Source organism: Protopterus annectens, chromosome 4.part0 (assembly GCF_019279795.1).
Source record: "Protopterus annectens isolate FY-2018-M chromosome 4.part0, PAN1.0, whole genome shotgun sequence".
Classification (NCBI taxonomy): Eukaryota; Metazoa; Chordata; order Ceratodontiformes; family Protopteridae; genus Protopterus; species Protopterus annectens.
The window spans coordinates 827,367,917-827,382,547 of NC_056733.1; the positions used below are offsets into that span (position 1 = coordinate 827,367,917).

Below are 14,631 nucleotides of genomic sequence, written 5' to 3' on the forward strand. Positions count from 1 at the left end.
GATATAGTAGTCTAGGAACAAAAGACAAAAGTAGCATTGATCACTGAAATTGCTACAACCAGTGACTACATTGCTTTGTGTACAGAGACACAAAGTCGTAAAGTACCAGGATTTCCAGGAAGAAATGAGGGTAGTATGGAAGAATACCCAGAGAGTCTGAAAAGTAGTAGGAGCAATGCATAATAAAAATGAATTTATAATCATAAATGGATATGTTACCGAATCATGTAACTCCATATGAACTGCAGGAGTCATCAATTCTGGGTACACTGCGGGTACTGCGAAGAGCACTTCTGGCCAACATCAAAGATCAAAACAATACTAATTTCATAAACTTTAACCATACCTTGACTTAGGAATGGGGTCCGTTCCTGTCATGGCATCAGAAACAAAAAAGACTTGGAGAAAATAAAGGACAGAGATACAGCTAAATGTCAGAATTTTATGATCTTAAGTAAACAAGCGCAATGAAGCAAAAATCTATTTTAGGCACACAGCAATAAAAATGTAATCATAGATACTAACAGCAGTCTGACTTTTATGCATGTGGTTATCAGTCACAAAAGATGAACTTCATATCTTAGCTGGACAATTTTGTTTAGAATTAAAATCATGACACTGAGTAAAATCAAATAAGCAATTAATTCAAAAATAATACATCTTAAAATTTTGTGCAATTTAGCCACTCCAGTGGTGACACAGAGAGACAAAGATCTGATTACAGCCCAGATGACCTGGGATTGATTAGTGGCTGAGACAAAAGGTGGAGCGGCAAGGACGGATGGGTGTGCCCATCTTTGGTGGGTGGGAGCTTATTGATGATGCTCCCTAAGGGGAGGTGTGGTCCAAAGAATGGAGCTGTCCTCAGTAGTCAATGACGAAAGTGGGAAAGGGAGCAGGTAGGGCATATAAAAGAAGCCCTCCCGAATAAAAACACAAACAGCCAAGCCCCCAGGATGCCCTTAAGATAGACAATTGGCCCCAGCAATACTATAGTAGTTGCAGGGTAGGAGCATGGCTGGTAGGCCAGGCTTGGAAGTGGGGCACTAGGAGCTGGGCTTGTAAGATGAGGTCCGAGGGAACAAAAAATAAATCTGTACAACTTAAAGGCATTACTAAAAATTAAAGAAGGTCATTCTAAACAACAAAATGTCATGCCTGAGATGGTCTAAAAGTAGATTCTCTCATTCCAAGTGATACATCCAAAGTGCATGATATTCTCATCCCAGTGCAGCATTAATCACATGGAGTTATTTACAATATCCTCATAAAATTACATCAAAGAGACAAAAACCATAACTATAAAACTAAATCACATCAGCAATTCAGGAAAGTCACTCAAAATGAAGCGGGAAGAATAGTACTGCAGAAAACAACACAATATAATAATTAAAAAAAACATACTTTTATTTTACAATGGTCTTTCAAATATAAATATCTAAGTGGCTAACAGATGATTAGAATTTTCACACTACATTACACTCATCCAATTCGGATCTTCATGCAAAGCTTGATACTTTGTGCAACATGGGCAGCACCTCTTTGCCATTGTCTCACAGACTACATATTAAAATCACTATTTCTGCCTCTGATTTTACCAAGTCAGTTTCTGCACTAGATTTGCCAACACCCTCAGCTAGACTTGGTATTTCAGAATCAACGAAAGAGGTGCATTTTAACTGAATAGGCAAATGATGACCAATTCAATCAGTCTATAACTTGAAAACGACTAAACTACCCTGGAACCAGAGTGTATATATGCTCAGTGGTATGATTCCATTTGGCAGTAGACCAGACAGATGAAAGAAAGGCGCATGTCAATACTTGCCTTATGTCAAGATGCTCTGCAGATAACTGTCATCCCCCTGCAATGTCCCCAGTAGGCTGGCAACTGGCTGTAACACTGATGAGGGGATTATCTGTTTCAGCCTTAACTATGTATGCTGGCAGATGCCATGCATGTTCTCTAAAATAAGGGCTTATTACACATTCTTCTTTATGCATGAATGCCCTCACATATGAGCAATGAAGGTTACCACACAAATGCGACATAACATAGCCAAATGCACATCCCTGGTTCATATGATGCGTTCTGCACACCTACATTCCACTAGGTATTAGTACAGCAGCACCCGGAACTGCCTCCTCTATCCAGAATAGTTTATAAAACATTAGCTGCTGACTTCCAACCTCTTCCACCAGCTCCTCCTCAGCTCAGATTGCCAGCTGATCTAAGACTGTCTAGGTCACCACTGGTTCTACTCCTCTGCACCATAGGAGACAGCCTTTCCTCATGATATCCTATCAGACATACCAGAACATTTCCTTCATCAGTCCTTATCAAGCTTGTTTCTCCCTCTTCGCCCTCCTTAAAATAATGCTGTGCCTTCCTAAGCCTTCTCATTATTAATGTTTCTGATTATCCCCAAATAAGTTTGTACTAGGCCTATCAACCTCACTCCCACATGACTGGCTACTACAGAAGCACTGGTACTGCTGAATGGAAAATGTACAAGAAATTCAGATCACCTAATCAGTACACAAATCAAACGAGACAAAGTCACAAGGGTTCATATCAGTACATGCTCACTGACAAGATTCTAGATTTTTCATTTCCTTATTACTGGTCCATAAGAAAATTTTGGCCCGTCACACTTCTGCCGTCTAATGTACATCACAATAATCAATACACACCAGAAGTAATCAATCACTGTCTAACCTACAATGACTGAATTTCCATGGTCTAAAACCAAAACGTACTAAAAAATCCAATTTACTGTTCCTAGCAACTCCAAAACTTAAACGAAAAGTGAATTTCAGTAGTCACTCATATGTTCTTTACGACAGCTAACATGCTCAGGTCCTAAAGTCTTCAAGAAAACAATGTCATTAAATTCTTTGTTTTTTTTAATCTACCATATAACTGTCTAGCTGCATTTAAGGTTACTCACAATTGATTCTTCTTATGTGGACAAATTAACTACCACATTACCATACCATTTGTTTATCCACTAGACACTACAAGTTACAGTAATTCAGACAATAGTTGATCAGAATGCACATTACAGAATACAACTGCTTTCTGTGATAAACTACAAGAGATGTTATAGTAAATCCGCAAAGCATGGGTTAAGACAAAATGCAATGCAATGTTTCCCTCCTTCCATGACTACAGAAGTCACAAAAAATGTTCACCGTTCTTTAATAAACCTGAGACAAGATTTCAACAAAATATTTAATTGCAACAATGCAAGATTTTTAATAAAAATTTGTAATTGCAACAGTTCACTTAAGTTTTAAAACATGCTAACACAAAAGGCAATAAACAACATGAAGGACTAAACATGTTCTACTGAAGGTTTTCCTCCTGCTTAACTAGTCCAAACATAGTTTGTCATCACTGGTTACTTACCATGGCTTTTTCAGGTAATTCTTCCTGTTATTTCCCTACCATTACCAAACACGGTATATGCTTCTGTAGGGACCAGTGAGAGGACACTACATCTTCCCTAATGAGAAGTGGAGAGGGTGGAGGAAGGAAAACAGTCTGGTGGAAGAAGTTGTCCCTTTCCCAAGGACTGTGCAATCTTGGGGTTAGTATATACAATTATCAGGGGGTGTGGAAGCACACAGCCCCCCAAATAAGGGGTGCAGGTGGGTTTGTCGCATGCAAAAAATAATGTTTTAGCCTTTCTTTTTTAAACTTTTCATTTGCATGAGGTAAGGATTTTCCTTACCAACATGCATAGTGGATTATCTACATTTGGTTGTTTCAGTCATTTTAAGTACACTCATACAAATTGTGTGTGTGTGTGTGTGTGTGTGTATATATATATATATATATATATATATATATATATATATATATATATACATATATATATATATATGTGTGTGTGTATATACATATATATATATATATGTGTGTGTGTATGTATACGTGTGTGTGTATAAATACATACACACACAAACACACATATACAGACAGGAAAAAAGAGAGACACACATTTCACAGTGAAGACTGCTAGCAAATTGTTTTTCTAATCAATACTTAACTGAAGGAGAAGGAGGGTTTTTGCTTCACTTCGAAAATACATAGCACAGCAATTATCACTACAGGAGCTTTCCCTATGATGTTAATAAGCACTCAGCACCCTGACTATTTGCTGGATTTCAATAAAGACAGACAAATCCCTGCTAAATTACATGTGAATCAAAGCAGTTCAGTAGTTCTCAGATGTACACAGTGAAAATACAGCCAATCCCTGGGATGTCTGAATTAAATGCCTAATATCACCCCTTACAGATAACACACGAGTCCCAAGATAAGAGCACATCATGTAGCCCTTTATTTAATTAGTACAAAAGAATGACCCATAGAAAAGACAATTACTTAATGGAGGATGGGAGATGGGGAAAGCTAAAATAAGTCAAAAAACGTAATTTCTGAGAAAGAAATGATGTTTCCGGAAAGATGGCAGCAGCTATTATGGAACTGTTATCTCACAGTGTTATCAAGTTTCAGGATGTACTAAGTGCAGGTAGCCTCAGTCCCACTCTACTACCAGGAACTAAAATCTCCAAAGCCTGATCTTCCTTTCACCTTCTTGTTTGCAGCAGCCGCACTGGTGGAGGGTCCACTGTTATCTTCTTCTGCTGATCTTTTTCTAGAACCAAAGGAAAACAATGTGAGAATAAAACAATTTCTCCATTTTTTAATGCTGTCAACTGTGAACAGAATGTGCAATAAATGCAGCTGTAATGAACTGGCTGCAAAAACCTTCTTCGTAGCAAGTTGCTGTCTGGAACACTAGACATAACACGAGCAGAACATGGTTTACAACTACTACAATGTCTGTACTGAAACAAACAAAATTAATAAACAACTAAATATTACCAGACAAGCTCTGTCCCCTACTCAGGCAATATAATGTATTACTTTCCTGACGGCATTCCATGTTTACATGCATCTTTACAAGCTAGTGGATATGTCCAGCAATAAGTTATAATGGCTAAGGTAAACATGTTAAAAAGATGAATCTGTTAAATCTGCAGCTGATTCTCAGTCTCTACTGGAAAACCCAGGCAATGAAATTATTTAACCAGACAGAATGGTCAGAATCACTCCCTAAAACAGACAGTTGCGGCTAGTGGTAAATACATGGAACTTTTTTTTCTGTTACAGTCACAAGTGACTTTTTTTGGGGACTATGGATATGACTGGAATTTCCATATCCGTATACATAGGTATTCTCCAGGAAAAAAGTATGAAACATAACTGAAGGAAAACAAGAAATCCTGTAGACTTAAAAGTGGAAGTTAATAACTGAATACTGAAAATGTAAAACTGTAAAATTGAAACATCACCTTTTAGGAAAATCATTAGAAATATAATTACAATGAATAATAATGGTTCTATGTAAAACCTCCCACGTTCGCATTACACTATATAAACAGAATCAGAATTCAGAACGACTTAGTATGTTTTGACAGAGGAGTTAGGATCCCCTTGCACACAAATGTGGGGGTTACTCCAAAATCAGTGTCATGTAACTGCTGACTACCTCAATCATCATTCCATCTCACAATGAAGACAATACTTCACGTTTCACCAAATAGCATATTGTTCTTATTCTGACAAACAGTGATCCCATGCTGATACTAATTTTAGGTATAGAAGGATATAGAAACCTGCCTAGATCGGTTTAATTTTCTTAGATGTACCTTTGTCAGTAATTACAGGTTTTACTAGATACTTGAAATTTGTAACTTTTTTTTTTTTGCAATAATACAGCTGTGCATAGTAGAACGGGACCATTTACTGTTTACAGACTTAGTGCTACCTATCAACAAAAGCAATATTCCATGATGGAATAGAACTCCTTTTTTGTTGAAAGCAGCTTTGTTAAGAGAGAGAAACCTTTGTTTTGAAATCACATTAAACTCCTAAGTACTAAATCAGGACTCCTGCTCTCTTCCTTTCTGTTCAAGAATGCTGTTTGGATTTGGGGGGACTATCTTTCACAGAACAGTGAAAAGACTCTTGTATTTTCGCCCAGTCTGAAGCCGCTAAGCAATTTCTACAGACATGGAGAAAACAGGAAATAAGGCCGATTTCCTCACAGAATGTAACCTAAACTTTGACAATATGCCATGTGTGCCATCTACAGGCACTAGTTATTTTTAGACTTGGTGGTTGTTCAATAACAGTATCCTCTAGAAAGGGGTAGGAACAAGCATATTTCACTGTAGTTACAGTTATTCTGCCATCACCTATCTGTTTAAATATTTTCATTTCTGACTGCAAAAATTTAATACATCGGTTGGTTTACTGGATGAATTTCAGTAACTTTGTCCTTGGTATGAAATCGATCTGGTTGGCGGCAGATGCACAGTTAGGTGTAGGAAAGCACTGTTGACACTGAAGAAGCATCAGCAGACCCTCTTGACTTTGTAAACTGTGTGTGTACGGGGGGGGGGGACATGTGTATGTGAATAAAAACAAAACAGTTTGCTTAAAACTCAGTTACTGTTGGTAAACCTGCATTAGAAGGTACTGACTCAAACTGAGGTGTGTGCGTGCGCATCCGCATGCTTGCATTTGAAGGTGTCTGTGCAACTGTGTTGCATGGACTGATAGGGAGAAGGCAAGCATGGTGAGGTCTAACAGTGCAGTCTTCGATTTAAAGACATGACAATGACTGTTTCTTACTGTAGTTTTATAAATGTCTGAATCACAGCTTATCACCATCAAGAATTGCACAAACAGTAACAGTTGTGGTCATTTTTTTCTGATTCCTATCTCTAGTGCTTTAAGAGACTTTTCAACACTGAATGAATATGTTTGCTTTAAACCACAGTTATATATAACAAAGTTCTACCTTTCATTACACAGAAAGATCTAGCAAACTCGTGTAAAGTTATTTAAAATTCTTATACACTTCTTTCTGAGATACATGCTACCCAATGAAACAAGCTGTGTGTTACACGTTTGATGTTTTACAGTCTCTGTAATAATCTACTGATGTTATGCAGTTTCAAAATAACAGGCTCTGCCTTTTCATTTTCTGAATATCAAATACTTGTAATTTCAACAGTTATCCACTAAAATCAGCAACTGCAAATTACTTATGGATGGTGGCTACAGCATGATATTAAAAGGCCTGCTGACCTCCAGAATGCAGTACTATTGGTATTCATGAGTATGGCACTTCAACTAATTAGCCAATGAGGAATAACACATTTGGAATCTTAAAGCCTATGAGACAGTCCCTACAAACCAATATAAAATTAAAGGAAGCCACAAAAAGTTGGTAAAAACAAAGCTTTACTGTGCTAAACGAGGCTTCAGACAACAGCAGCCTACACGTTTTGCTGTATTGTGGCAACCACTCCTTATAACACACACAAGTATACCACAAAATAATTATGTTTCACTTCCCCTTTGTACTGCTTCATCACAATAAGTACAAAACACAAGAAGAAAAGGCAGACAAAAATATGTCAACGGACATTACCAAGACAACGTTTTTTATTGCTATAAATTTCTCATAATTACAAATTACTGCACCATACAAAGTTTGCAGCTGTGGAACCCCTTTCTACAGCAAACTTTGGAGTAAATTCCCCAACAAGCACTTAATTAGGTGAGGAGTTAGTAAATATACTTTCAGTTTAAAACATTAGACATACAGGAGACCAAAGCCTAATGACTTCAGCAGGTCTACTGAACAGAAATCTGAGGAAATGCAAACGCTGATAAGAGGTATCCCAGTTCAATTACCAACTATCAAATGGAAACACAGGCATTACATCTGCAAAAGAAATTAAAGAGTGGATCCTGCAATAACAGTCCCTACAGAAGGAATAGTTAACTAAATTAGTCAGAGATGGTATATGTAGTTCTAACCTTTCTGACTGCCACGGCAGTCATGAAAAGAGAATTCTTTAGAAAAGGTTGCAAAATGCTTATAAATAAGTTACCTGACCTGACTGCATCTGTACTAATTTATTAAAAGGAAACTCCACCAGAAAACAACTTAAAAAACAAACAAACAAAAAAAAAAAACAGAATATAAGACAACAGAGAGTAGAAAACTGTTTGATAGTAAGACCAATGATTGAGTACATAGATTCATCAGACCAATGGATGGGATGAACCTATGAACCTATGAATTTTGGCAAAAATGCTAAGAAACCTTTGGGTGAACACTTGCCCTTCTTAAAGTCATCCAAAATTCAGTTTTCAGACAGCTCCCTAAAAAAATACTGAAAATCCAGAAGAGCGAATCTTGAAGATCGCTCTTTTCCTTTAAATTTATTTTTTGCAAGGGGCAAACCGACCCTACAACCCCTGAACTTATATACACCAACTCCGAGATCACCATAACTCGAAAAAAAGGGAATATTCTGGAAAATGGCCATCCTGGACTTAGCATATGCAAGTCCATTTTTTAAGCTAATTCAGTCTCCGTGTTTCAAGACTTGCTCTAGCACATGCCATCATTTCCAAAGGTTACCTTTTCGGACAATTTTTTTTTCTGTCATTCTGTGTGTGTATATGTGTATATATATATATATATATATATATATATATATATATATATATATATGTGTGTGTGTGTGTGTGTGTGTATATATATATATATATATATATATATATATATATATATATAATTAATTAATTACATACGCTCAAAATCCCAAATGGCAAAATAATCTTCGCCGACACCTACAGCAACCAAAAAGCACAATCCTTGAAGTTATCAATACCAGACAATGCATAAACATCCTAAACCCACAGACAAAGTCTCTTTTGCAATCAGTAAAATACCAAAGTGCACACATACACACACAGACAAACAAAAATAACTCATCAAAAATTGTACTAATAAGTACTAACGCTACTGCCTGCTGCAGCCATTTGCTTAGCTTTAGCCCTTGTGAGATCAAAACCAAACCCCTTGTGTTTGTAAGGCAAACACCTTAACCATTAGGCCACCCTTCCAACCCCTATCTAGAAAACGTATCAATATCATAAGTCTGCCTGAATAGTGGTACTACTAAGGGAAAGATTTTTTTTTTCCAGAAGGTAAGGTACAGAGTTGAGGTAAGGAGTTGGGATAGGATTACAGTTAGCACATGAATAAGAACTGGCAGGGCTTTGACCCACTGCACCACCATTTTCATGTGTGCTAACTCTAATGCTATACCTGCCCGTAACCTCAACCCTGCACCTTACCTTCCAAAAGACCCTTTCCTTAACAGTTTCACTACACAACACAGTCACCGATACTACATATACAAAAACTTACTAGCCCTTAGTCTAACTGAAAAACATTCACTCACATTCTCCCACCTGTTAACACCTATCAAATTACCTCTTTTTGCTAAAATGCGAGTTTGGCAAAACAAACGTTCAGTAGAATGAACGTTTGAGTAAATGCACTGCACTTTTCACTTGGTCAAGCACATCAGTATTCGTCCAAGTGAACTGTTACCATTTTATATATACATAAATGTGTGTGCACACACATACACATGTATCATATGCACACAAATGTACTTGTATGGTGATTGAGGCTACCATTTGGGTTTGTGTTTGTGGCAGGTGCCTAGCAGTGAAATTATAGAAAATGTGTTGTCTGGCCTAAGGCATGTACGCTGAGACAAATTCTTTACTTTAACAATACAAAATGTGGATAAGAAAAACAGATGGTAGGTCTTTCATCACCAGTGGCAAGGGTAGAACATGGAACTAAAGAAAAAGAAGGATACTGAAGAGTTTCGGCACACTAAATCATATCTAGGTGATACTATAGAGAGAAAAATACCACTACACCAAGGCTAACTACAGTGGAGGGTAAAGCAGTCCTTTAATACTGCACCAAGTTATAGTAAAGTTTAAATAGTAAAAGGGGATCCCAAAGAGGAAAAATAAAAACAAAAAAAACATTTATTCTCTTTAAGTTTAGGCATTAAACAAACAAGGATTACAATTTTGTATGCAAGCGTTTTAATAAACTTGACTTTTTAGAACAGACATCTAACTAGTTCAGAGGCATGTACATCTGTGGCATAACCTGCTATACCAATAAAGTACTACCGGTGAGGATGCAGAGTAGAGGTGGGGAAGGTGGATGAGTTTAAGTACTTGGGAACAACAGTTCAGAGTAATGGTGAGTGTGGAAGAGAGGTGAAGAAGAGAATACAGGCAGGATGGAGTGGGTGGAAAAGTGTGTCAGGAGTGATTTGTGACAGACGAGTACCAGTAACTGAAAGGGAAGGTCTACAAGAGGGTAGTGAGACCAGCTATGTTATATGGGTTGGAGACAGTGGCATTGGCAAAAAGGCAGGAGTCAGAGCTTGATGTGGCAGAGCTGAAGATGTTAAGATTTGCACTGGGTGTAATGAGGATGGACAGGATTAGGAATAAGTATATTAGAAGGTCAGCCCAGGTTGGAAGGTTTGGAGACAAAGCCAGAGAGGCAAGATTACATTGGTTTGGACATGTGCTGAGGAGAGATGCAGAGTATATTGGGGAAAAAGATGCTAAGGATGAAGCTGCCAGGTAACAGGAAAAGAGGGAGGCCTAAGATAAGGTTTATGGATGTGGTGAGAGAAGACATGCAGGTGGTTGGTGTGACAGAGTACGATGCAGAGGACAGGAAGAAATGGAAACAGTTGATCTGCTGTGGCAACCCCTAACGGGAGCAGCCCAAAGAAGAAGAAGTGACCAGTGAAATTGCAAACTAGCTAATTCAGCTCAAGGATTCTTGCTGATGGCAGAAATCACCTCCAAAGTAATGTAATTGCTGAAGCAGGCAGCTATATGGTACTCGGGGGGGGGGGGGTAAGAACTTTTTGAACTTAGCCATTTATTTCTTGGGACAGGAAACAACCTATGTAGCCTAAGGGCTACTGCAGCAATGCAAAATTCAAGCATCTGCTGTAATAGGCAAGTGCAACTTACACAACTGTACTTGGAGTCACTTTCTACTTCCTGTTCTTCTCTTAAGAAATACTTCAGCATCTTTCAGGAACATGCAGAAAATGAACCATGGGTTTATTTTTTTGTCAACTGGCAGTCCTTAAGAATGCTGTCTTCTAGCTTGAAGGTATCCTTAACTCTGATCCTTTAGTCTCCAAGAAGACTGACTCTCTTGCACTGGCTTCTTCTGAACTATGTAAACCTCTATTCTAGAAAGGAAGCCTAAACCTCAAACTATTACTATCTCACTAGCTTCTCTTAGGTCTCAGAAACCTCAACATCATACTACTTTTCCACAAGGTAGAGTTTAAAGCCTTAAACGTATATGAAAAAAGTATTTTCATCTCATCCAGACTAATATAAGAGACACTTTCTTGCCCCACTTAGAGTCCTCTGTACCTGTATCAGAAGACTGAGTGGCCACACAAAAGCTGTTGTATACAGCCACCCCAAAAAAGAAATGTGATCCAATAGCTATACTTATCAGTACCTTCAAGTCCTTTTTCATGCAACCGTGTTGTCCGTTTTCATCCCAAACAAAATCTCTTACCTGTTTTTAATTTGGCCAATTAGACTTTAGGAGGTGCAGACCAAAATGTTCCCATTCCATACAAGGTTTGGATTCTGATTCATATCCAGCATTACACCTTCCTATTTCTGAACTACCTACCTAATGTTTAGCATTATTTCCTCATAACTAAGCTCCACTGACCTGTTTCTGCAAGACAGAACTCAAAACAATTTAATTTTACCATAATGTGGAAGGAAGTTTTCTTATACTGTCCTACACATGTAAAACATTTATTTTAGTCAGTATTAAATAAACTAGAGATACCCAATTTAGTGTAGAAGAGGGTAATGAGAATAACATCTGAGAACAGGGACATTTTCAACACCAGTGACCTCCATTCATAACACTGAATATCACAGCCCCTTGTCTTAGCTGCTAGGGAAAAGAGGCATCCTTGACTTCTTCCCAAAGCAAATGGAATTCCACAGATAGTGTCTCCATTGCCTTCACTTGTTTTGTGCCCCTAAATAAAGATAAAAGAACAAGTCTTTAAAAAGCACCAGGAAACTCATATTTAAAAAAACAAAAAAGCAGTCCCACTTAACCCTATTTATTCATAGAAGCTATTACAGGTAGAGAAACTAACTACACACAAGTAAAATGCCTGCTGCTGGAAAACAGTAACATTTAAGCAACATGGAATGGATACTTAAAGCACCCAGTCCTGAGACATTAAACTCCAGTGCTTTGGGTCCGCATGAACATCAAAAGGAGAAAATGCAACAATGGGCAGTGACAGCATTACATGTAGCTAAATGTGGCAGCTTGTTGTTATGCACTGTGCTTTTTAATCATCATTTTATTTATTTATTTGTTGACCGGGTTAGTCTGGCTGAGCTACTGCCCATTTTCAGCACAGACCCGAGGAGAAAATCTCCAGATTATTACAAAACAATGTAGCAATAGTTCATATAAATACTTCAAAATAAAAATAAGTTGAGATACAGAATACAAAAACAAACAAAGTAGCTATCGTTAATTCTCCATTATTGCAAGACACTGCTTAACAGATGAACCCTTTCCCTGCATTAGGAATGAAGAAGCCATTGTTCTGCATATGTGGGCCATGGATTATGTAAACACAGACGGCATGCAGTGGGTGCTGCTTACAGTTAGCTACAGGACGTGATTTGCAAGTGCCAGTATATAAATTCATGAATAATCATGTTAATGGAAGATAAAATGGTATGATATTTTTTAGCATGTAAAAAACTTTTAGGTGTGTGTGTGTGTGTGTGTGCCTGTGTTTTGACAGACTAACTACTGACGTTCACAGTGATACTCTCTACATACTTTTACAAAGCAATACAAACAGGATTCCTTTTCTAGGTCTAGCTCAAACTTTGTTAGGATCATTCTCCAGGGGCTCACGGATCCATAATCATCCACCTCCCAGTTTGGATAAGATTTGGTAATCAACCCGTAGTCCCTTAAAGACTACTGCGATGGAATGATGAACATAGTACAGCTCTGAGGGTTGCACTTAGCTGTAACAGCAGATGATCAAGTTCCTCAATGTTGCAGTAGTCACACACACCCTCAAACCCCCCCCTTATATATATTATCATTGGGATATAAAGTAGGGCTGTGCTTGTTTCTAATTTATATAGGTTGGTTCTTTCATGATTGTTAGCATCTTTTCTCACAGTAAACTCAAGAAAGATCTGTGGAAGTCTTCACTCGGACTACTTATTTCCCTCCTTGGGATTAGCCAATCATGAGTGAGAGTGAAGGAGAGTGGGGGGGGGACCTTTTTGAATCTGGCCGATTGGTATTTCCTAGGGCAGGAAACCACCCATATGTAGTCTAAGGGCTACTGCTGCAGTGGGAATGATGAACATGCAGACCATCATCCTGAAGGCTTCTTAAAAAGAGATGTTTTCAGGAGGGAAGTTAGTGGAGGATGATCCATTGATGCTGTTTTGAAAGGCCTTCCAAATCTTCAAAATCTGTTGTGGCACAGGATTTTGAAAGTAAGGTAGAGAAAGTACATCTAGGAATGCAGCTGAATGATTGCCAATCAAGTTGTGAAGGGCTAGAAGAGCACTTCTTTATTGAAACACACATATTCCATTTTTAACTCAAGAGGTGAAGAAGAGAGTACAGGCAGGATGGAGTGGGTGGAGAAGAGTGTCAAGAGTGATTTGTGACAGACAAGTACCAGTAAGAGTGAAAGAGAAGGTCTACAAGAGGTTAGTGAGACCAGCTATGTTATATAGGTTGGAGACAGTAGCACTGATAAAAAGGCAGGAGTTAGAGCTGGATGTGGCAGAGTTAAAGATGTTAAGATTTGCACTGGGTGTGACTAGGGTGGATAGGATTAGGAATAAGTATATTAGAGGGTCAGCCCAGGTTGGAAGGTTTGGAGACAAAGCCAGATAGGCAAGATTACATTGCTTTGGACATGTGCTGAGGAGGGATGCTGAGTATATATTGGGAAAAAGATGTTAAGGATGAAGCTACCAGGTAACAGGAAAAGAGGAGGGCCTAAGATAGGGTTTATGGATGTGGTGAGAGAGGACATGCAGGTGGTTGGTGTGAAAGAGCATGATGCAGAGGACAGGAAGAAATGGAAACAGATGATCCGCTGTGGCGACCCCTAACGGGAACAGCCGAAAGATGATGATGATGATGATGTGGACTACCCAACCATTTTAAATTCAACTGTGGACTACCTACTATTTTCTGTTTTATTATATTGTAGCAAGTATTTTACAGTTCGAATTTTATGAATGACCTAGGTGCTTAACATAATTCAGGAAGTGAACTTCACCCCTCCAGATTGTGAAGTTTCTTCTTGGTTTACTTTACATTTAGTTACCATGGTAGTACTCTGAACATTCTTGTCCATTTAATTGCAGATACAGCCAGTGTAGATAAACTTGGAGATCCAGAAGTAAATGAAGCCTCAACTGACTAAATGGCTGTACACAACAGATAAAAATAAGAAATGTCCGATCTTCTTCATCCGCAGTCACCAGTAAAACCCTCCAAGAAGGCTGTTGCCATAGGGCCATTCCTTTTTGGAATCTTCTCCTATGTCAGAACTTAGCTTGCTGTCTGGCTCACC

The 14,631-nt window shown here is 38.3% G+C and overlaps 1 protein-coding gene across 1 annotated transcript in view; it reads right to left on the minus strand.

Annotated features, from left to right (window-relative positions):
* Window positions 1-4,326: 4,326 nt before the first annotated feature.
* PPIL2 (peptidylprolyl isomerase like 2) overlaps window positions 4,327-14,631 on the minus strand; it is a gene marked incomplete in the record, with an annotated part of 2,081,325 nt that continues 2,071,020 nt past the window's right edge. Inside the window, 1 exon segment of the mRNA XM_044068775.1 lies at window positions 4,327-4,667. Within this exon segment, the coding sequence (XP_043924710.1) occupies window positions 4,562-4,667 (106 nt within the window).